The sequence below is a fragment of the Falco cherrug genome, chromosome 9 (assembly GCF_023634085.1).
Source record: "Falco cherrug isolate bFalChe1 chromosome 9, bFalChe1.pri, whole genome shotgun sequence".
Taxonomy (NCBI): domain Eukaryota; kingdom Metazoa; phylum Chordata; class Aves; order Falconiformes; family Falconidae; genus Falco; species Falco cherrug.
The window spans coordinates 28,676,679-28,699,338 of record NC_073705.1 but is presented as its reverse complement, the minus strand read 5'-3'; the positions used below and the strand labels follow the sequence as shown (position 1 = coordinate 28,699,338).

Genomic DNA, 22,660 nt, shown 5'->3' with positions numbered 1-22,660 from the left:
CAGTTTCTTCAGAGTCAGGGTGAAATGCTTTAATTACAGCTGCTCTAGTATAACCTCTCCTTTATTTAAAAAGGAAAAAAAAAAAAAAAAAAAGTCTACTGAACATTTCCTGTAGCATCTTCTACACTCACTAAACATCAAGTTTAGAATGTATAAACTATAATACATTTCAACATTTTCCAGTAGAATAGTGATTTCACACAGAGTAATTTCATGCCTTTTCAGAAACCAGACTCCACAAACTTGCTTACATTACTATGATGCAATACAGTTAAAAAAATAGCATAATGTTTAACTTTACTCTGGAATAATAATAACTCAAGACTCAAAAGCCAGCAGCGGTTCTATTAAATATACTTGAGGACTATTTCTGGATATTGATCTCCTTAAAAGAAAGGTTCTCTGACAAATCTACATAGGCAAATCTCTATGCTGTCCTAACCCTTAAAGCTTATTGTCTTTGGTTAATGAGTTTTCCAGGTAACTTCTATTTGACTTCCTAAGCTTAAAAAACAGAATCTGCCTGCCTTCTCCCACTAGTCTCTCCCCAGACAATATCCCCCAAGTTTCAAGTGAGAACTTTAATAAGCAAAAGCTTCAAAAGAATATACTTCTTTCTCTCTCATGGGAAAATGACAGGTACTTATCTGAAACTGGTTTTCACGTATAGTGGGAAATATTTTGTCCATTTCCCAAATATGCATTAAGATGTGTTTGGAAGACTATCAGAGTTTAGTCTGTAGTTCCAGTACCTTAAAACTAAATAGCCATGATTTCCCTTCAGACAAGTCTCTTAGTTATGCTTACCCCCACCCTATCAAAAATCAGGGGAAAAAAAATAAAGGAAAACCAAAACAAAAACAACAGACCCAAAAAAAACTTCCCAAAACAAAATAAAGAAAAACTACCAACCACCACACCACTAGAAATATCTAGTTAAGGCTATATTTTTATGCAAAATCCATTACATTGCTCTGGTTGACCTTCCACCTTTCTTGTCCCTGGATTTCACAGAAATATCTCTCAACTAAACTAACTATACCATTTAGTATGGCGCTCATAGCCAACTTAATCCAGAGGCTGAACAGCAAGAAATTTTTAATTCTTTGTTTTAGATGCACCTTTACATTCCTTCAGTGGACTCAAACAAGGCAAGTAATTATACAGCTATTAAAGTTTATCATCTCCTTTTCTGAAACTATTCTTTGTGAAGTTTGACCAGCATTTATGCTAAATCTGGATTTTCAAAAGAGATCTAGTTTTAGAGACACATTCATTTTCCCTCACTGGTTCCAAAAGGAAAGACTCTTGGCATATTTCAAGGCTATGATGTCCTGTTAGTTCATACTTGGTGCTATCTTGTCTACCTCCCCTCAGACTGAACTAAGAGGGAGGATCCACCTGAGTAAAAGAATGCATTACCAAGGAGATTGAAAGCCTGTAGACAAGTATTTTGCATGTCATTCTGAAAATGAGAGTAAGCTTACGACCTTCTGTGAGGCCACCTGAAGTGAAAGATCATGCTCCCAAGACCATCTGCCTCATTCCTGCTTTAGACCCTGACCCTACAGTGAGCGTGAACTGACAGCAGAGAGTGAGCTAGTTACTACGCTAACAGCCACCGTCCATTTGCAGACTGGCTGCCATGCTGACAAAAAGCAGGAATTTGTCTACAGGAGAGCCGCACTTGTCACACCTAACCACAAGCTGCTCATGCAGGCACCAGTGCCCTTCCACACTGCAAATCAACAGTTTGCAGCTCAGAGGTGCAAGACACCACTTGCAGGATTTCTCCACATACCCACATGCATGGCTTTCGGTTTGGCCCACTCACAGCTAAGGTCCCACGCACCCTGCTCAGCCTAACCTAGGACCTCTCACTAAAGCCAGACCTTGACTTCAGGACCTGGCTTACAAACAGACCCCGATATAGCTACACTGGCAAAACTATGAGGCAGCAAACCAGTGTTCAAAGCAAGGATTCTTTAATGTAATTAGTTTAAATTACTAAAGTTTTTTAACTTTGGTAAAAAAACTTTTTTTAAAGAAAGTTTTGCCACCACCAACAGAATCTCAAAACGATGCAATAAATTCAGCACTCTCAACCCTTCAAATCTGTCAGTACAAACCAGCTCTGAAATTAGCTTTGTCTGCTGCTTACAAGCAGAATCATGAAAACTCTCCTAGGCAGCACCACAGCATGCTGAGAGCAAAGATCTATCTGCCTTAAAGATGAGATCAGGGAATAGCTCATCTTTTCCCCCAAACTGAATATGAAGGAACTATTTCTCTTCCCTTACAGCAATGGAAAGCTAAGGACAGACAGAAAAGAACATTAAGCAAGGTTTAGGGTTAGGATGCTGAAATACCCATGAGCATGGTAAGCAGAAGGTGCCGGTTTCTTGGGAACTAGTGTTTTTGCATAGACTTTTTTTTTTTTTTTAAGTAGGTTTAGTAGTTTTAGTCCTGGAAAAAAAAAAGTTTCCAAAAATAACTGCTTACTTTCTGAAGTTTGTGAGGTGTCATCACAAGCGCATTTAGCTGCTAAAGTTCATCACCATGCCAGTAAGTATAGACTAAAGCAGCTGTGATTGACTTCTCCCTACATGCCTACCCTTCCACCATCTCCCACTATACATAAAGCTGCACAAGATATTTTGAATCCTAGGGGCAGGAGCAGTCCTTGGGCTACAAGGGGTTGAGAAAATTTAAAGCCCTATCTGCTGTTCTTACTTTGAGCACAGAATTCTGTTCAAAGTACAAGCAGCAGGAAGATACAAATTCAAGATTAGTCACAGGCAAACAGATGATTTAGGAACAAGAACCAATCTGTTATAGGCAGGGAATGCAGCCTCCATGGTAAAGTAGACTACAGTTCTGCAACATCTTTAACCTACTAAGTCAATTTTTAATCTAATTTGAAACTGAGTAACTTGTTGAGCAGAGTAACCTCTGAACTCTATATTCAATTTGGTACTGTTGCTGCGCTCAGTCTGTGACCTCATCTATGGCTCTTAGTAGAGTGAGCTGGAAGAATGGTCAGGATGGAGACTATTTGGGCTTTGATACCCGTAACAGTAGCGCACCTAGGGATTACCAACCAGCTTAGCGTCCATTCCATACTTCCACATACCTTCTAGTCATTAAAACAAAGAAACCCGTACCTTCAAGACTAGAAACTTAGTTTACTTGTTATTTCAGGGTATCTGCCAATGCACTTCACAGGGACTACAGTTTACACCCCAGCCTGTGCAGTCAAAGTTCTCTTTCACTGCCATCTAAGGGAAGAGTGCTAATGAGATCTTTAGACCCAACACAAACTCTATAGCAGGAGTCTGAGCTTCACAGCAAGGTTCTTGAAAAAGAAAATACAGAAGCCCTGAGTACAGGGAGTGCAGCACTTAAAACAGACCTACATAACACCACACTAGCCTTTTCCCAGAAGTTAGCTTTCAGGTTGAAGTCTTCCAGGGTTAACCTCCTCCATGATATCTATTTTTGGATAAAAATGTACTTTTAAATAATTAGCTATGAGAAGAGAAAGGAAAGATAAAACTCAGTCCTAATCTAATAGATGACTAAATGTCAGCTCATACTCCCTAACACCTACAGCCACTTTGGAAAGGAAAAACAGCCTTTGTTTACAAATCATTTAGAGCAGTAATTTTCAAACTGTGGGCTCCTGAAAAGCATAAAGACCCCACGCAATTTAAACTATTGGCAATAGCTTTGTATTTCCACAGTTGCTTCTTGCCAACTTGAGGTTGAAAGCCACTGATTTAAGAGAGCCCTAGCAAAACACAGTTCGCTCAACAATTTAGGTTTGTTCAAGAGATACAGTGTTCCCGTTAGATTCAAAAGATCCTATGCAAAATGGACTTCCGCATGGCCTGTCTCAACTGAGCACTGAAGCTGTTCACTCCCCAATTGCTGCGCGTCACTCAAAAATAGCAGAGGAAAGACCAAGGGATTAGATTTTGTGAAGAGTTTACAAAAATACTCCTGTAAGATCTGAGAACTAGGTTCTCATAGCATCTTACCAGACAGTTACATCTGTATTACTTTGTATGAATGCACAGGATGACAAGGAGGACAGAAAAACATAAAAAACAAAAAAACCAACACAAAACCAGAAATGTGAGGGCAGTAGTTAAGCATTTAACCAGAAATACCAAAATCAGTGTTATACTTGCTATAATTTTGTCCCCCAAGTATAAGCTAGAATAAACTAAATATCCATGGGAAACATTTCAATACTTTTTCTCCCTTCAGGAGAAGGCTTGGTACACTTGTCTTACATATCACATCCTGAAGTATGGATACTCATCTAAACCTACACATAGCCAACATTTCACACTTAGTTTTTCCCCTTCACACCTCTCCATTATTCACTCAAACCTGTAATATTTTAAAAGATATTAAGCTACAGTATGCAGATAAATGATAACTAAGGTCACTGAAATGTTCCACTTCCAGTTGAGCAGGAGTACAACTTTCCCAAAGGACGTTTAAATCAGCAAGGGGCACTCCCCTTACTTAGCAGCGAGGTCAATTAGATCAAGAAACTACCATCAAAACAAAAGCGTAGAAGTTTTTTCTTAGACAAGTTTTCCTCACTGTCTGTTTTGGAAATGAAGACTATCAGATGGCTGGTTTTTTCCATAAGAAATAAGTAAGACCCTTGTGAGAAACCCCAGAAAAGAGATTAAAGTATCATATAAACTTAAGTTTCACTAATCACTTCAAAATATAGAGGAGAAAGCTCAGGATAAGGTAGCTATGCTCCACCTTTTCTAAAGGATGTAAATGGAATCACTGCTTTAAGATTGCTTTTAAGTTTTCTTAGGTCAGAAAAGGAAATTACCTCCATGCTTTTCTACTCTCTTGCTTTTGCAGAGCAAAATGGAAGTTATTAAGTGTGCACCTCGGTGAAGAGTTTTGTTCATGCAAAGGACACAATGGCATGGTTTCAGAAACGCATCTAGAGGTCACGATGAAACATCACCTAGAACACAGCTTTCATCATTTTTGCCACAATTATGAATCTTAACCCAGGAGATCACCAAACTTGAGACAATGTCTGCTATAACACCAGCTTATCTTCAACTTGTTCATGAAAAGGACAAAATAACTGCCAAAGGAGCCAAGAGGCAAGTAAGCCAGTTTGCTATGAGCATTTAAACAAAGCCAATCCATTTTGTGTGTTCCAACATATTTTTATATTTTTTAAGACCTACAAGAGCGCAGAACACAGGAGCACAGGCTGAGAGTGCTCTTCTGCCCACAAGACTCCCCAGTTGAAGCATATAAGCACATTATTCCAACTAACCTGTGGCTATCTCATCACAAAGTTTCAAAACTAACCCACATGTTTGTCTGCACATTAAGCACAGGTGGAGTACATAAGAGCTTTGTGCATATGAATTGCTGCGGAACTACCCTGTCCTCGCAAGGCAGGAGACTGAACTCAAAGTGTATTACACAGGTAACATGGAGAGCTGCCGCCTGTCACGTATATACAGCAGCAAAGGGAGCCAAACAGCACACTGCTACAGACTGACACACACCACTATGTGCTCAGGAGAACAGGTTAAGAGCATTAGCATTATGTACCGGCCTGGAAGTATTAGACTGGGGAATTGCAAGCTGTGGGCTGAAACTTCCACATCTTTTGTTAGTATAACCAACAAAAAAAGAAACCAAGAAATGAAGAACTCTGTAGCTTGACTGCCTGTTCCTCTTCCTACTCTGGCAGTTACTCCTCTTTCGAAACATGACCACCACCCTAACCTAGTAACAGCAGAGGAGAGTGAAAGACCACATCAGATACACTCACCAACACAATCCTCTCCAGCTAGATACTGAAATGCCTGTACTATAAGCATATGCAAAAAAATGCTCAAAGAGAACCAGGAAATTTTTCATTAGTAAACTCAACTCAAGAGTTAAGATTGCCTGGTGGCCTCTGATGTCTTTCCACACTGCTGGATTCAGCTTCTGAAAGCTTTCTTTGTTAATGAATACTAGGCTCTTGTCCAGTCCTCTTTTCTCCCCCTCTTCTCCCTCCCATAAAATATCATGGTCCTCAGGGCATAAGGAACATCCTTTGTCTCCCTGCAAGTCTCCCCTGTGCAGCCACTTTGCCACCGCTTCTGGAAAAATGCAACAGGAGTACCATCTTTTCTCTTCTCTATAAGAGGAGAGGAAAAAACACATGGAGACATCATCTAATAGCAATTTTACCACATAGGAAGTGGTGTCCTGCAGAAATGTTGAAACACCATAACCTCTGCTTTGTCTTTCGTATGCTGGCAGTGCTGAGTGCTGATGTGTAACTTAAATCTCCTACTGAGCTTTGAGAGTTGATTTTTTTCCTTTTGTCAACTCACCATGAAAGAGCATATGATGATACTACAGAGCATACAAGGCAAAATAAATCCAAGGTAAAAGGCAGATGACTCGAAGATGTCCAGACAAAGAACAATACAGCATTCTTCAAGAGAAAAAGGAAGACGCTTAAGCTCTCATTTCCCAAAAGAAGCTGAGGCCACATGGATTTATCAGAGAGAATTGAGGAACCCCAGAGGGCTTGCAGGGATACCAGGGAGAGGCAGTGTAAAGCTGCAGCTTCATTAATGGAGGTACTGGACGAGAGCATTCAACACGGTTGGGAAAGCAAAGCCCACAGTTAATCATCAAGGAGAGAGCATGGTATAGCCCATGGCACTTTGAATAGGGAGAATGAAGCAATCTTCCTGCTACTGTAAATTAACACGATGCATACAGAAATTAGCACTTACTCAGCAAAAGACAACTTGGATTTGTGCATGTGTGTCAATACTAGTTGAATAGCCTCAACTCTTCATTTTCTGCCTCTCCATCCTCTGCAGATGTTGTAGCAAAGAAAGAAAAAAAGATTGTTTTCCAGTCAGGTCTAGCCAGGGAACTGATTCACCAAGCTGTCACACATAGTTGTGCCAGCACAGAGGGGACTATTTAAACCAGCTTAGACAGCACTGCTGTGAAACATAACCACAGTCTGTAGCACAGTTACAAGACAGAAGATGCAAACCTTACAGGGAGTTTACACTCCCTGCCTCTGGAGGAGGCTATTCTGTTCTCCTCTCCCCTTCATCCCATAGACGTGATCCCATCCAGTGCTTCAGATGAGCTCTCCTGCTCATCTCATTCCTAGCTAGGATGACTCAGGTTACTAAGCATTACCAGAAGATTAGCTGGTTTTGCAGCCTTCTGTCTGTTTAGTAAAAGCAAGCACTACGACCCCTTTCAGCCAGAGGCAGAGCCTAGATTGGCTCAGCCCATCCCATTCAACCCTGCCCTCAGAAAATCCCAGAAGTTTTGTATTTCTCAGAGAATTAGAAATATCCATCCCAGTAACCTTTGAGAACCAAAGCTTCATCCTCTTAAGAGTGAAAACATATATACATAGAAGGGTGAGGAAGAGGACTGGAAAGTCCCCTGTAAAATCCTACAGTAGTGTCTCCTCCGCCCCAATCAGTATGACAGGGCTACCTTTCTTTATCCTTTTAAACGCCTGGTTTTCCTCAAACCTTGCTTAAACTGACTTTTAGTAAGCATTCTCACTGTTATTTTATGTTAGCCATGAAGGAACACAAGTTCTCAGATAAAGAAAGAAAAAAAAAATCAACCAAAAAAAATCCCACAAGACAGTACTTGTCTGGGTGTAAGATAGCCTAAAATGGCAGAGAATTTAGCCATTTAAGTATTACGCAATAAGGATTTAGACAACTGAGCACAAGAACTAGGATTTTGTATCATCCATTCAATTAAAGTGCAGTTATTGTATTTCTGTACATAATAGTATTTGGAGTATCATCAATATATGGCACAAACCGCCAAAAAATAGCTTAAAAATTTAGTACAGTCCTTCAGGCATTCTTTTAAAATGATGCTGTACCACAAAGCTGTAAATCTGTAGTACATATATCTCAATATAAATAGTACAAAGATCTTATCTAGGTGGATTTGGACTATTTCCTGCATGCACAGAATGGATTACTGTAATTCATTTTGAGAAGTTCTGTTAAAAGTGGATGAACTCTAAATGTCATTAGGTCTTAGTTAAAAATTAAGTCAAAAAACCCCTATACTTCCTGCAGGATGAACGTGTCCAAAGAAGGAAACTTCCTACCTTGCAGTGATAGTTGCTACTTCACACAAATTAAAATAGATTTTTGTTGAAATGCAAAACAAAGTGATTTGGCTAAGTCCAAAATTTCATGTTGCAGCCACCAGAAGAACTCAAGATAGTATAATACGAAGCGATTACCAACATTTTTTTGAGTATGCATTTGTTTGATTGATATTGTCCCTGTCAGGGTAGAAGTTATTCTTCATTTGCAAATAGGGAAGCAAGGGCAAATCTGTAGTGATTTATAGAGAATCCAAAGAGAGATTTGAAACAGATCTAGATTCATCCCCCGCAGTTCAACTTCTACTGTTCTTCAGATGCATACCATCCTTCCATGCACATTTAAAGTAAAGCTAAATATCAAGCTGTAAATTCCACTCCTTACAACTAAAGATTTTTATTTTTAAATGACAGCTGCCTCTTTTTTTCTGGCATAATTTCGTCATAAAAGGGTAATTCTCCCTCTCTGTATCCATCCTGCCAACAGGCAAAAATGTTCGTGTGTAGACCAGATCTTCTTGAACAGGCCTTCAGCTACCACACTGTAAAGCTGCTGTACAATTATTAATAAAAAAAGCCGCAAGCTGCATCTACGTTACATGCAGGTTGAAATAAGGCAAACTACCACTTGCACATTTGTTGGGGACATGGCTGGGGGCATATCTAAAACAGATACCAGTTTAGAATAGCCCTACATTCCAACTTTTACTAGCCCTTAGTTTAACTTGCTTTTTATTATTATTGTTCATCAACATCAGGGCTATAACAAGCCTTCTCATTTTGGAACAAAGAAAGACAATCTGCCCTTTGAACTAGAACTACGTTAAAACACTTGGAGACTCAAGCCAACTTCCAAAACAATGAGATAACATGTTTGGAAGCACCAACTAATTCATATCACATACAGGCTGGAACTATACCCAAGTAATCAAGATAAGAAAATGTAATAAAGATTTCAGAATTATTCAACTGTTACACACCTCTTGATTAATATTAGCTTCTAATACTTCCTGATGTATCATATTTCTTCCACACTTTAGTCCTAAGTATCTAAAGGTCATGGAAGACCACCACTATTCAACAAATTAGTACACAGAAACAGATCAGGTACTTAGGTTGCAGGATCTCACCAGCAACAATCATTAGAAGAAAAAAAAAGAAAAAAAAAAAAAAGTACTTCAGCTTATTTTGACAGCTTAAGGGTAAAATCAACAGCTAAGCAGCACCTCAGTGGAACACTGACAGAGCTCAAGATGACTGGAGATCTTAGGTGAATGTTACAAGTTTTCCCTTTAAATCATCATTTTGCTCCTAAAACAAGGATCACTACTGGAGAGAACTAACGCATTCCCCTCCCCGCCCCCACCTCCCCAACACAGGCTGTAATTCAGCCAGGGAGTCTATAAGAGTACAGCTAATATTTAACAAAGGGCCAAGCATCACCAGCTAGTAGAAATGCATGCGACCACCTCAAATTATCACTCCAGTAAGCACACAGCACTACAATGCTATTACTGCCTGTATAAAAGGTGTCAGGAGGGTTTCAGGGATCTGTGGGTTCTCTCCTCCCTCAAACTCCCCATTCCTTAGCTGATGTGATCTCAACAACCATTTCCAATTCAGCAAGTGTCAGAACAGAAGGTGACTGGAGGCTGGGAGAAGGAAAAAAAAAATATTAAAAGAATAAAATCATCACATACATTTGTCTCTAGGTATCTGGTTTTGGCCACCGAGAAAGACACTAATACTCAAGACTGGTAAAGAAAACACATATGTCAGCATCAAATCGTTATCATCTGGCATATCATGTCTCTAGAATCAGAGTCCTACCAGGGCATCAAGACACTGTGTGCCACTCCAGGCTACCCTCGTACGCTGTGGTCCAACAGCCCAATACATCTCACTGCAAAGAGAGCTTAGACACCCCTTCTCCACACTTCCCTCCAACTCCAGGCCACAGCATGATGCTCCCTCAACTTCATCACTGCATCAAGAGAACTGCTTCCAGACCCGTCCTTCACCAGCTGCACCACCACACTCCCCCTCAAAAAAGGGCTTGAAACACATGACAAGGAAGTATGGTTTAAGCCAAATCAGTTCCCTGAGTAACCTCCCACAAAAAGCTGCGCTGGCACAACCGAAGGTGCAACTCTCTGACAGTTCAAGATGATGTGTATCTCTGCTGCTGCATTCTCACACTCTTCCTTCCTACCAGCTATGCATGCTCATCCTCCTCCTTTTTACCTGGTATTTGCTTGACCTGACAGGGAGCTACACTAGCAGAAAAATTATTCTACCCCCGAAGAAAAGATGATGTTTCTGCTGGCCTAAGTCCCCTGAATTGGCTCCCTGTGGGCAAAGGAGGTCTTTCAGCCCTCCTGTGTTTTTTCCTCCCCTCAAGAGCACAAGTTTAGTTTGACAAACTGTCATGAGGCCACAGTCCAAAAGAGCAGCAGAAGCAAGAGGGGAAAGTGAATTACTTAAGCCACTTTTATTGCCAAATGCACTGGTTCAAACCACAGGCTTTATTTTTTCTGACTACCACACTGTGTGGTATTAAAATGACTTTTCAGGGAATGATGCTAACACAAAGAATCCCACACATCTCAGATTCACTTTCAGAACTAAGTATGAATGGGTATTTCTAAAGTAACAAGAAGGATTTTCCCATATTCTTCTTCCCCATATTTATCTATCAGTATTTATTACAGAAATTCTTAAAGACTGCTACAAATGGCTAAGGTGAAACAGAATGTTATATCATTTAACAGGTCAACTTCCAAATCTCAAGGAACATTGTCAAAACTCACAAGGACGAGAGAGATGTATTAGGGGCAAGGGGTTAAGGTCACAGCATAATTTCAGCTGGACATCCCGGGCTAGTGCAATAAATCTTTTATAATTCTATGACCAAATATCATAAATGAAAAAGGTAACAAATAACAAATTTACATGACCCAACAATTTATGCAAGATTCATACTAGGAATAGGGCAGGTCCCGAGATCTCATAAAGCTGATCAATTTGAGGTTGAAACTATTTATGACACAGTGCCATCAAGATAAAAGTCACATAGCACTGTTACACTTTGGACTCGATTTTTACTTTTTTTTTTTTTAAAATGGTTTTGTACTTTATCTCCAAAAAATCCCAGTGAACTCTGTGCTTAACATTGTTCACAGTATCTTTTGTTAAACACACACAGAGGGACTTTCACAGAGGGACTTCTTCTGGAGGAACAAAACTATATCAAATTTAAGCAACAAGGAAGAGATATGGAAGGGACAGAGGAGAAAGCAAATTCTCCAGGAGCTGGCAATTTAAATGGCTTTAGGGAAGTGGAACAGGGTGTGTACAAATGAGGGTGGCGGGGGTTGGCGGTGCTGTTTGTTTTAAGTTTTAGCACTTAGGGTTGCTAAGAACTTTATTAACGTAGTGTTTTCCTTGAGTCTGTAAGTAGCACAAACTCCTCTAGCTGCCCAAGATTTTCCCAAAGAGCTGTGTAACGAACATACACAATTTTTGCATTTCACCCCAATGCAAGATCTTCAACAGCAGCTTTGAAACTGTCCTTTCCCCACTCCCCAATACTCCCCTTCCCTCCCCCCACCCACCCACCCCATTTATGCCTCACAGCTATTTGGTTAAACTCTGAGCAGCAGGACAGCTCCACTGGAGGATTCAGGGACCCAGCGACAGAGCAGCAGGGGCCGAGAGGAAGACGAGATGACGTGCTTGAAGTAGGGAGTTTAGAAAGGACTAGAACAGGTGATCCCCAGCAACCAAGGTAAGAAGAGATGAGAAATGGAGACACAAGTAAAATAAATCCTATTCAAGCAGAGGTGGAAGCCAACAAAACATTCCAAACATACCAAAGCTATAATCAAAATAAAACCCCATAAACTCGATCTAGAAGTATCAAAAATTGGTTGGAAAGAAAACCCAGCACTTCTGTGTAGAGTCTGAGTTTCTCAGCAATGTATTGCCCTTGAATCGTTTTATGCTTGAAACAAGTTAATTGCTCCTATGAATCTGGAGTTAACAAGCATCCAACGTACACTTTTGTATTAGAGAAATTTAAACATTCAGCCGAAGCCAAAAATACATATGGTAGCAGTTACAACTCCTGGCGTAACCAAAAGCGGTGTTTCAAATCCCTGGTAACGAACTAGGATGCTGAGCTAACTGACAATAAGAGGTTTAACTCTGCACACAAGGAACTAAAGTGAATCTGTGAATGTTATTACAGATTACCTACACTGAGCAGTCACCGGCAGATTATGGCCATATTTGCATACTTAAAAATAAAATGAGGATTTGTGCTCAATTAAAAGAAGGAAGCCAAACCAGATGAGGCATACCAGTGTTCTGGTTAGAGATCTTTTAAGATCACCGTGGAAGTTCACAGCCTACTGTTGTCAAACCTATTTTACTATCTTTGCAGACACCCACCGAATCAACTGGCCTAGAGCTGGCATTTATGTGTATGTTGGGACCGGCAGAAAAGACCTCGATATCTTGCCAGGGAAAGAGAAAAGGGCGAAATCTGTATTTTGAGTGGAGAAAGTTACACGAGATGAAAGGGCGCCGGGGACTTCCTTTTCAAAACCCCCACATACTCGATGGCAAGGAGCCTGCATAACAACAAACGCGTACGAGAGAGGAGGAGGAGAGGGGAAAAAAGGGGAGGGGGGGAGAGAAGCAATCACACATCCTCGTAATGCCCGCGGCCCCGCGCTGGAACCGGGGCGTCAATCCGGCACCCCGATGCACAACTTTCCGCCGGCCCCGCCGCCCCGCTCCCCGGGCCCCCCCGCCGCTGCCCCCGCTGGGGCGCGCCGCCGCCGCCGCCGGCTCCGCGGCCTCGCTCCCCCCTCCCTCCCGCCTCGCCTCACGGCGGCGGGCCGGGGTCAGGTGGGCCGGGCCGGACCCGCCTCGCCTCCCGCGGCGGCGGATGGGCACTGACAGGCGGGCCGCTCCCCGCCGGCGGGCGCGGCCCCGGCCCCGCCGTAAACAAGTTTGAAGGGGCCGCGGCCGGGCCGGGCGGGGAGGAGCGGGCGCGGCGCTGACAGGGGCCGCACAAAAGGGCAGGGCAGGACCCCCCTCCCGGCTCCCTCCCCGGCGAAGGGCGGGGCCCGGCCCGGCGCCGCTCGCCTCACGGCGGCCCGCGGCGGGGGGAGGGAGGCGGGCCCGCAGGCCGCGGCGCCGCTCGTCTCACGGGCCTCCCCCCCACCGGTGGAGCCTTCCCCCGCGGCGGCCGCCGCCACCGCGGGGCCCGGCCCGGCCTCCCCGCCGCGCCGCCGTCCCTCACCTACACAGTGAATGAGCTTGTGTCGCCACGAATCGAGCTGGTGGCGGACGCCGCGCCTCTCGATGGAGCACTGCTGCCGCCCGCACGGGCTCGCCATCTTCTGGGCGGCGGGCGGGGGTGGGGGTGGGGGCGGCGGCGGGCACGGCCAGGGGGGCAGGGACGGGAAGGAAGGGCCGCGCGCCGCGCCGCGCCACGCCCACCCGCCGTCAGCGCCCGCCTCGCCGCGCCACGCAGGCGCCGCCGGGCCGCGCCCCGCCCCGCCCCGCCGCGCGCCCCTGCCCGCCCCGCGCCTGCGCGGCTCCGGCCCGCCCCGCCGCCGCCACCTGCCCGCACGTGCGGCGCCGCCGCGCCCGCCCGCCGGGGGCGCTGTGTGCCCCCCGGGCCGTCCCGCCCCGCCGCTGAGGGGACGTCGCACCCCTGAGGGGTCGCGGTCTCCTGAGCGGCGTCCCGCCCCCAGCGCCCGTCCCTCGGGCGGCGCTGACCCCCAGAGGCCGCCCCGGCCGGAGGCGCCAACGCGGTTTTCTGTCAGGAGGAGCCCCGACTCCCAGCTCCCCCGGGCAGCCGGAAGCACCGGGCCTGCTGCTGGCCCTTGGGGAGGACGCTCGGCTGCGGGTGCCCGCAGGCCTCCCGGCACCGGTCCCAGGGTGGCAGTTCCCTGCCGCAGCCACCCCCTGTGTCTCGGCAGTGCCCGTTCTCCCTCCAGCCTCCCACCACCGGCAGCGCCTGCCCTCCAGCGCCAGCTCAGGTGCTGAGCTGGGAAGGGTGAAATGCCTCACCTCACCCCAAACCCTGGCGCAAGGCCGGAGGTGAAGCCCAGAAGTCGTGGCCTTTATTCCCCCACCCTCACCCCCGGAGCCATTACCCTCACCTCGCCAAGCCACACACGATTAGGGCGTTTGAAAGGTGGAGGAGTCAAAGCTGGCTGTATGTAGATGTGATAGTAGCACGTCCCAGGTAAGATATTTCCTGTGGAGAGAGGGACATGTTTGAGCCACTGCTGTCTGGGTGCAGTCAGAGCTGCAGAAAAGCCAGTTGTCCTGTCCAAAGGGAACTCCAAGGGGCACAGGATGGGCTCTCGGGGCATGCGGGTAGGAGAGCATGTGTCCTACAAAAGCAAACCGGTACGGCTCCATGTGGCTAGTCCAGCAAAAGGAAAGCAAAACCGAGGTGTGATTGCTCTGCCCGTGTACGGGGGAAGCTCCAGTGGGGAAAGGGTGTAAATTCCAAGGAGGGGACAGAGTCCAATGGTAGCATAAGGACAGATTATTAGTTGACTCTTAATACCCTCGTGAAGAAAATCAGAAGACTATTTCTAACTGAAGAGGTGGAACTTCCTAGAGCAAACAGCAACCAGAGTAGCAAAACACAAAAGCCCATTTCAAGATGCAGCTTCCCTGTGAAGAGGGCAACATGACATTTGTTTCCATGAGCAGAATAGACAGGGTTAGTGACCAGAGAATCCTAGTCCTGTTTTGAAAGCCATTAGCAGTGGAAAGAAGGAAAGCATGACCTATGGAGAATTTCTCTGCTACGAACAGCAGCAACACTCTTTGGGCACCTCTGCTCAGCTCAGCTGCACCTCACTCCAGTTGTTTGCGATATCCTGGTCTTTGTTCCACCCCTTTTTCAGTGTGATGAACCATTGGAGTTTATGTGTCTTCATTTCCAGAGTCCTTGTGTTGGCAGTGGGGAATCTTGTTTCCACTCAAAGTCTAGACATGCCTCTTGCTAGAGCCAGTTCAAAAGTCTGTTAGGCACTATGCTAACCACAGAAGTACTTCCCTGAGAGACAGATGATCTAAACAAAAGGATTGCAACGTGAATGCTCTAGACTCCAGCGGGGAACTTCTGCCTGCAGCTTGGACAGTCGCTAGAACAGCGAGCGGGTGGACAAGCTGCTGGAGAGGCTAATGGTTGCTGACCTTGTATCTTACCAATCCAGATACACCAGGACAACTGCCTGCTCACTGTGGTTTTCACGAGAATCTTCCTGCAAATTCTTACTTGCAAGATTCCTCTCTTGCTCCGATGCTCACAAAATAAACTTGACAGTGGTAAGTTTGCTGGAAGCAGGGCTATTGGCTGTCAAACTGTTACTATCTCCTTGTTTCTTCTGCACTCAGTCTGCATCCCTGCTGTGACAGGCAACAGGGTCATATGATGCTGGTCTTATATTTATGAACCTCCATTTTAGAGTGAGTTTGTTTTCTTGCTACTGCTAACTACTTTCAGGAGGCTTCTCCCAAATTTCCCTTCCCTCATGGCTGCAGACCGACTCCTAACATACCAGTGGCCTGTGTTTCCAAATCCACTTACACCCATGCAGGTCTGAAGTGCTCTTTTAAGCATCTCTTCTCCCATGCCTTCCCCTTATGCAATTCTGTGCACAGTCTCCACATGGCCCTCCTTTTTCTAGGGTGGCCAAGATAAGTTTCCATAGCTCCTCCTTCTGTGGCAGTTTGACTATTGCCTGGGTGGTATTAGTGGTCCTTCAGTGCACCCGATGAGTTTTGAACATATTTTTCTTGAGCAATCACAAGCAGAATTAGGTATGCTTTTCCACAAAGCACGCCTGCCCTCTGGAGAAAGTACCTTGCCTGAATGAAAGTCACATCCTACAGCTTTGACTCATGCGCCTTGGTGGCTTTAACTGGTTGTGCCCTGCTCATCTATCATCTGCCCTGTGGCTGGAGGTTAGCACTCCCATGACAGAGCTAACAGGATGGAAGTGTGCATTGGCTGGCATATCTTGCTGTGGTTATGCTATCTCTAATCTTCACCTCAGCACTTATTAATAGAGGGTTCCAGTTTTGTTGTTCTCTTTTTTGCAATCCTCTGTTCCTAGACTGATGATTAGATACCAAATTCTTTGAGGTAGCCCCACATTTCTATTCTGTGCTAGGTTAGCAAAAATCTTCTGATTTCTGACTGGGACAGGTAAGAGGATTAATTCCTTTTCCAAACCCTCCTGCCCCACCCCAAGATAATCAGAGACTGTTAGCATGATAAATACCAACAATTTGGATTTCTTACCCACTGCCAAAGCAGAGAGAAAGAGGATGAGGAAAGCACGAACCAGAGGATCCAGTACATAAAGCAGCAGAAAGTGCTTGAGAGCCAGAGGAAGGGAACAGTCGTGCAATCTAAAAAGTGGTTTAATTCCCCAGGCCTCCTGTGGGGAAGGGCAAACAGAGGGTCAAGGTCCACTTAAAAAAAAGAGCAACAACATCTGGAATTGCCAGCCAAAACTTCTGTGTTCAGAGGGATGGAGAAGAAGAGTGTAAAGAACAGTGGGACTGGCCTTAGGAGACCCATCAAAGGCAAGAGCTAAGTGAGCAATCACAAACATACCAAGGTGGTAGCAGATCTGATGTCCCCAGAATTAGGCTGGATGGTGTCTGATACACCAGAGCTTGCATCGTGCTGCCACCAGCACCATCGGATGGTTTTGTTGAAACCAAAGCGAATCCACCACTTTCTTGGCCAACGCCATCAGCAGGCCCCAGCAGCCATTCCTCTCTGCTCACTCCTGCAAATGGCTCAGCACAAACTCTCTAGCTGGGACAGAGCTTCAGCCTCCCCCAGCTTCTCCACCAGCCATGAGACTTGCTGCAGTAGGGGTGTTGCTTTTCCCGTTTCACAGTGGCTCCCCTTTGATGTTAATTGTTTGCAGGCAAAGCTTAGCAGAGAGCGTAGCTGTTCTCTGGTTCATCTGCTGGTTACAACTGAGCTGCCCAGACCAGCAGAGAAAATGCTTTGATGTTAATGAGCTGCAGACAATTTCTCTTAACGCTGAGCAGGGCCTGGCATCTCAGAGGTAAGGCTTTCAAGGCAGATTCTACAGCAAGTCTCTCCAACATCCGTTTTGCCACAGGAACAGAAAATACTCAAGAAGATATTAGAGCAGGAACCTGTCCTCCCACCTGGTCTCGCACCACACACAGTATTGTCACAGAGCCTGTGACACAGAGATGCCAGAGGCAGGGAGGCAGCAGGAATAAGAAATGGCCCCATCAAATCACATGACCTTTAAGGGATCCAGTGGAAGCATGATTTACCCCCTCGCCCCGTAAACTGCCTGCCTCTCTGGTCCTGCGAATGCACAGAAATGGGAGACGAGGATGGGCTGTAAACTCATTTGCAGGAGACTGGTTCCCATCTGGCTGGTGCTCGAGGTAACCCCATTCTGTGTGTGGCACCTTCTCCATCAGCACAGATGTCTGAACGAAACGGGCCAGCTGCAGCAAAGTGAGACTTGCGCAGGCAGCCTTGGACTATCCCCTTTCCTAAGTGGATAAACTAGGAAAACACTTTTCTGTAGATCTGCTACAGGCAGCAGCACACTGCCGAGTGCATACGAACCTACAGCGATGGGTCCCCTCAGAGACAGGGTACAAAAGAGCACATGGATGTGTTGCAGCTTCCCTGGGTTCAGTCAGCCTTTGTCATGGGCCCCAGACAAGGGGGTTGGGACTTCTCCCAAGGGCAGCACCTCACGAGCCTGAGGGAAAGCCCAGGTTAGGCAGAGGTTCCTGCTGTGGAGAGATGGGGTGGGAAGCAGGGAAAGGTGAGAGAGAGATATGCCCAGTGGAAGTGTGAGGTACCACAGTCTGAGCAAGGCAGCATGGAATCACAAGTCCAAACAAAGACAAGTGAGAAAAAAGGCACAAATTCAATTTTGTAACCTCTACCAGTCATCAGCAAAGTATATTTACCATATCACACAAACTCTGCTTCTTTCCACACACTATGAGCTTTTGAATGAAGAAGCAAGCAACCCAGTCCTCTGGGGAGCCCCCAGCCAAGCAGAATCAAACGCAGACTATGTTCCATCAAGTGGAACAACAAATGAGACCTCACTGAAGGTTAAGGAGAAACATGCCTTCTTCTGTGGAATGTGGCTTAATTCCAATATATTGCATCTGTTAAATGATATATATAACGAGAGAGAGATATTATCTTCTCAGTTTTCTCTCCATTACAGGATTGTTCCCTGCAGCAAACTTTGGATACAAACATAAAATAATGAAAGCCAAGACAGAATGCTCGTCCCAGGCCCATTGCAGGGAGGAGCTCACACAAATGCGTGTACTCCATCCTACACTGAAATAAAACCTAACGAGGTAGGTATTTTTTTTCCCCCTGTAGTTAAGAAAAAGCAAGTGACATCATAGAGGAGCCCATGACTGATCACAGGACAAGGAGGCAATGCTGCAGTTTGGAAAGTCTACTCAAGTAAATGGGAAGAGAGATGAAATTAACCTTTGACAAGGCATTCAGCATTTGCTGTGCAGCAAAAATCACTCCCAAAAGTCACTCCATTCAAGCAAAGCTTGTGGGATGTGTTTTGACACTACGGATACAACTGCACAGCCAGCACCCTGCAAGAGATGATACTGGCAGAGACAGGCAAGCTGACGACAGCACAGAGCGATGCACGCCACCATCCACAAAGAGTGGGAAGGGAAACGTTGTGATTTATGCTGCTGGGCAGTAGTCTGCAATCCGCCACGGAGTGCACACAGGATGGATGAAGAGGGCAGCAATAAGATCCCTTTTTTAGAGGGTTTTACTGTCCCATGCAATAGCAGCTTCACTAGAGATGGACAGATGTATCAGTCTGAAAGCGAGATATTCATTAAGTTTAGGATGGATTTCAGTACACAAGACATTGTGTTGTCAGTAATTGCAATATTAATGTAAATAGAAAGCAATAGATTTGGAAGGTGGACAGGAATAATCTGGGGTTTACAGCACGGAGTTTATCCCCATTAAAGGAACAGGAAAGCTTGAGTGTTGAATAAATGGACTAGAAAAGATCACCTTTGTAATAAAAGGAAGGGTGCATGCAGCAAGGTGAACACTAGGTCAACTTGTAACTGTTTCGAGGGGATGAGGAAACATTCACCTGAAACTAGGACAGAGCTGGAACAGCTGAGCTGTCTGCAGCAAATACAACTGGAGATAGTTCTTTTGTCTTTATCAGAGCTAAATGCATATAATGCTATACCTCCAAAAGTCTCGGAATGGGTTTAAAAACAACAAAAAAAATCCAGAATGGGGATTTTGTAGGAAGATAACAGACAAAGTCCTTCATGTACACACAGAAGCCCTCCAAATCCAAACAAATACATACGAAACCCTCAAGATGAGAGCTGCTGATGAATACAACACTGAATAGCTTTCCACCCTGGGTGCGCCCACAGGGTTCTGCAACAGCCCTTAGCAAAGCAAAGGAAAGCATGAGACTGCAAGGCATCTTTTACTTTGGCTGTTGCTGGGGCTGTGTCTGGCACCCACCATGATCCAGGGAAAAGCAGACTCAGTTCAGTCCTGCATGCTTTGCTCCAGTGCCACTGTCCCTTACACATACTAGGCATCTCTCCTCTGCATGACACTTACATTCACACAAGGCAGCACACTTGGTTATGTGTGTGATGGATGAGCCATTTTGCTGCTAAAGGAGCAGTTAACTGCTGGGTTCTGCTTTGTCCCCACTGGAGGGAAGAGGGTCAGCTATCTTTTTGTCTGTGCCACTGCTGACTGTCAGGAAATTTGGAGGAACTTAATCAACTTTGGTCCAATTCAGTCAAATTTGCAAGAATGGTGACAACCACAGTATAGTTCCAAAGCTCTTAGCAGGGTGATTAGCAGACTGCACAGCCTTGTGGCTGTCAGCTCATTCAGAAATGCTACAGAAACAGGAAACAACAAAACATTAACTCAACCAAGCATGCGGGTAGCTCAGAGGAAGGCTTGGTGCATCCTATGAGAGAAGCAAGGGGAGCAGACACTTGCAACTTACAAACTTTCCACACCAGCAACCTGACAGGTGGAGTGTCTCCAAAATGAAGATTGCAAAGAGTTTGAGAACTTGAAGTTGCTTATGACAGAGCCCCAAACCTGATATACTACAAAATAAAGTCAGTGCTTAATTATGGCTTCAGGCGTCAGTGTCCTGCACTCAGCCACATTCAAAACTACGCTCAACGTTAAATGTATTTGTGGTCACTGCGAAGGCGTGAAGGAGGTGCTGGAGGCGCGGTCCCAAATGCCTAATTCTGATAGCACTTGCCTGAGAATTTGAAAGCATTTCAGATATGAAACCACTGAAATTATTTGATGCAGTGTACCACCTTCTGCTTAAGCTGGCCTTGGTAATGAAGAAGTGGAAAGTGGCAAATGTTGTGCCAGCTTCTGACTAGAGGCTGAAGAAATTAGGGAATTATTACTGTAGCCATCACCGTGGTAAGAACTCCAGTATGGGTATAAAAAGCTGAATGTCTTTATACATGGTAAACCAACCCTAACCAGCAACACCCATAAAATGTTTTCTGCCATTACAGAATATGGGGGGGGGGGGAAGCACATGCAGCTAGAAAGTATCTCTGCCCTTCTCCAAGCTGACACAAGTTTTCTTTTCAGTAATAAATATACTTTCAGCAAACTGAAAAAGGAGCTGGTGAAGGAAGACATTTCCATGGAGCAAAGCCCAGAGCTAGATATTGAACATGTGAATTTTATTTTAAAAAAGCAACAACAACAACAAAAAAACCAAAACACCCAAGCCAATGTAAGATCTTGTCTCATTTCAGTAGGAAGATGATTGTCAGAGCAGCAGCTCAAGATGTGAAGCCACAGAAAAATTATTCAGGCTACTAGCACAGTATTTGTCCAGGTTCCAGAAAGAAAAAAAAAAAAAGGAAAAAAATGAAGGAAAAGAAGGGAAAAAGAGGGGTGAAAGGGGGGGCGAAGGGGGGGCAGGGAGGGGCAGGCAGCGGGGGGAAGGCAGGGGGAAAAGAAAAAAGAAGCCTGGGATGCTGTTTAAAATAGCAGAGAACCATTATGTATTGACATGGGTCTAAGTAATGCTGAGCTTATACTATTGACCACCTGATTAGGATAGTGGAATGAAAAACAGCTGGAAGACTTTAAGAGGTTGTCAGGGGAGGAACATAATGATAATGGGAGATATTAATTACCCCCATGTAGACCAGGTAGATACTATATCAAAGAATGATGCAAAGACTGTATTTTTATCCCTAATGAATTAATAGTTCTTAGAATGACTACTCAGGGAAGCCAAGTGGAGGATGAATTCTTGATTTAGTCACAAGTAGTACATAGGAGGGAGTTTGAAATGTAATAGTGAACAGTCGCTTTGTCATAAACATAATGTGCTCAAATCCAGTATTACTGCAGGAGAGGAAAAAGCAAGAAAAAAGTACACTGCAGTGTAACTTAAAAGGGAGATGAGTATAGTCTCCTTCAAAAGGGAATAAGTATAAAAGTCAGGAGAGTAATTAAGAAGAATTTTAAAGTAGCCGGTGAAAGGACAAAATGCTTGCAATGACGCTGAGACCCTGTATTTAAAGCTTTAAATATGCCATCAAGTAAAATATACTAATAATAAAACCAACAAAAATAATCTCCAAGTCTGACGTATTTAAACCACTGAACAAAGAAGACTTTTAGAAGTAAAAAGATGTCCTTCAAAAAGTGTAAGTTATGGCCAAAGAAGAAATATAGAAAATCCCAAATTCTGCCAAGTTAAACAAACAAACAAACAAAAGGAAGCCATCAAAAAAAACCAACCCAACACATTTAGGCCAGCCAAAATATTTTTGAACAGCAGCTTGCTGAAAACATGAAGATCACTAATAAAAACATGTTCTACACAGCAGGAGGAAGCCTACAGGAACTCAGGGGCCCAACAGCAAGCTTTAAGGGAAGAATAGTCAAGAAAAATGACCTTGACTAGGGACTACTGTCACCAAACATAGCTGTGCACATCCAAACATTTTTTTGCAAGGCATTGAGTATCCTGCATGCCTCCCAGGTAGCTGTAGTTTAACAGAAATGGGTATATGTATAATTTCTGCTGAAGCTCGGGTCCAGCTTGTGATTGCCTCACTCCATTAATGTGCTTTCCAGCAGGCTGAAGAAAATACTGCTGAAATAATAAGGTGGTGACTGATCATTTCAGACTGGATTTCAGTCCCTGTTAACTTACAGACATTTCGTTAATAGATGACTGAAGTGAATAGTCAAATGGGAAGCACCAAGGTCTGAGGAATTAACCACTAGTCAAAGCACCACGAGAGAGAGGCAACAAAGACAAAACTGAGCCCAGCTTGTGGTTCTATGAGGGGTTACTGGTTCACCAACCTTGCTCT

The 22,660-nt window shown here is 44.7% G+C and overlaps 1 protein-coding gene across 12 annotated transcripts in view; it reads right to left on the bottom strand.

Moving 5' to 3' along the window:
• Positions 1-13,662, bottom strand: part of LCOR (ligand dependent nuclear receptor corepressor) — an 81,281-nt gene extending 67,619 nt beyond the window's left edge. For 3 of the 12 annotated variants that reach the window (XM_055719916.1, XM_055719915.1, XM_055719919.1), the window contains exon 1: positions 13,489-13,616. Coding sequence is in view for 4 of the 12 variants with exons in the window: in XM_055719911.1 (XP_055575886.1) it covers positions 13,485-13,581 (97 nt within the window). In the remaining 8 variants the exon portion in view is untranslated. Of the gene's footprint in view, positions 1-13,484 lie in introns of all 12 variants that reach the window. The other 9 variants (XM_055719914.1, XM_055719918.1, XM_055719911.1 and 6 more) reach the window with 8 other exon arrangements.
• Positions 13,663-22,660: the final 8,998 nt, after the last annotated feature.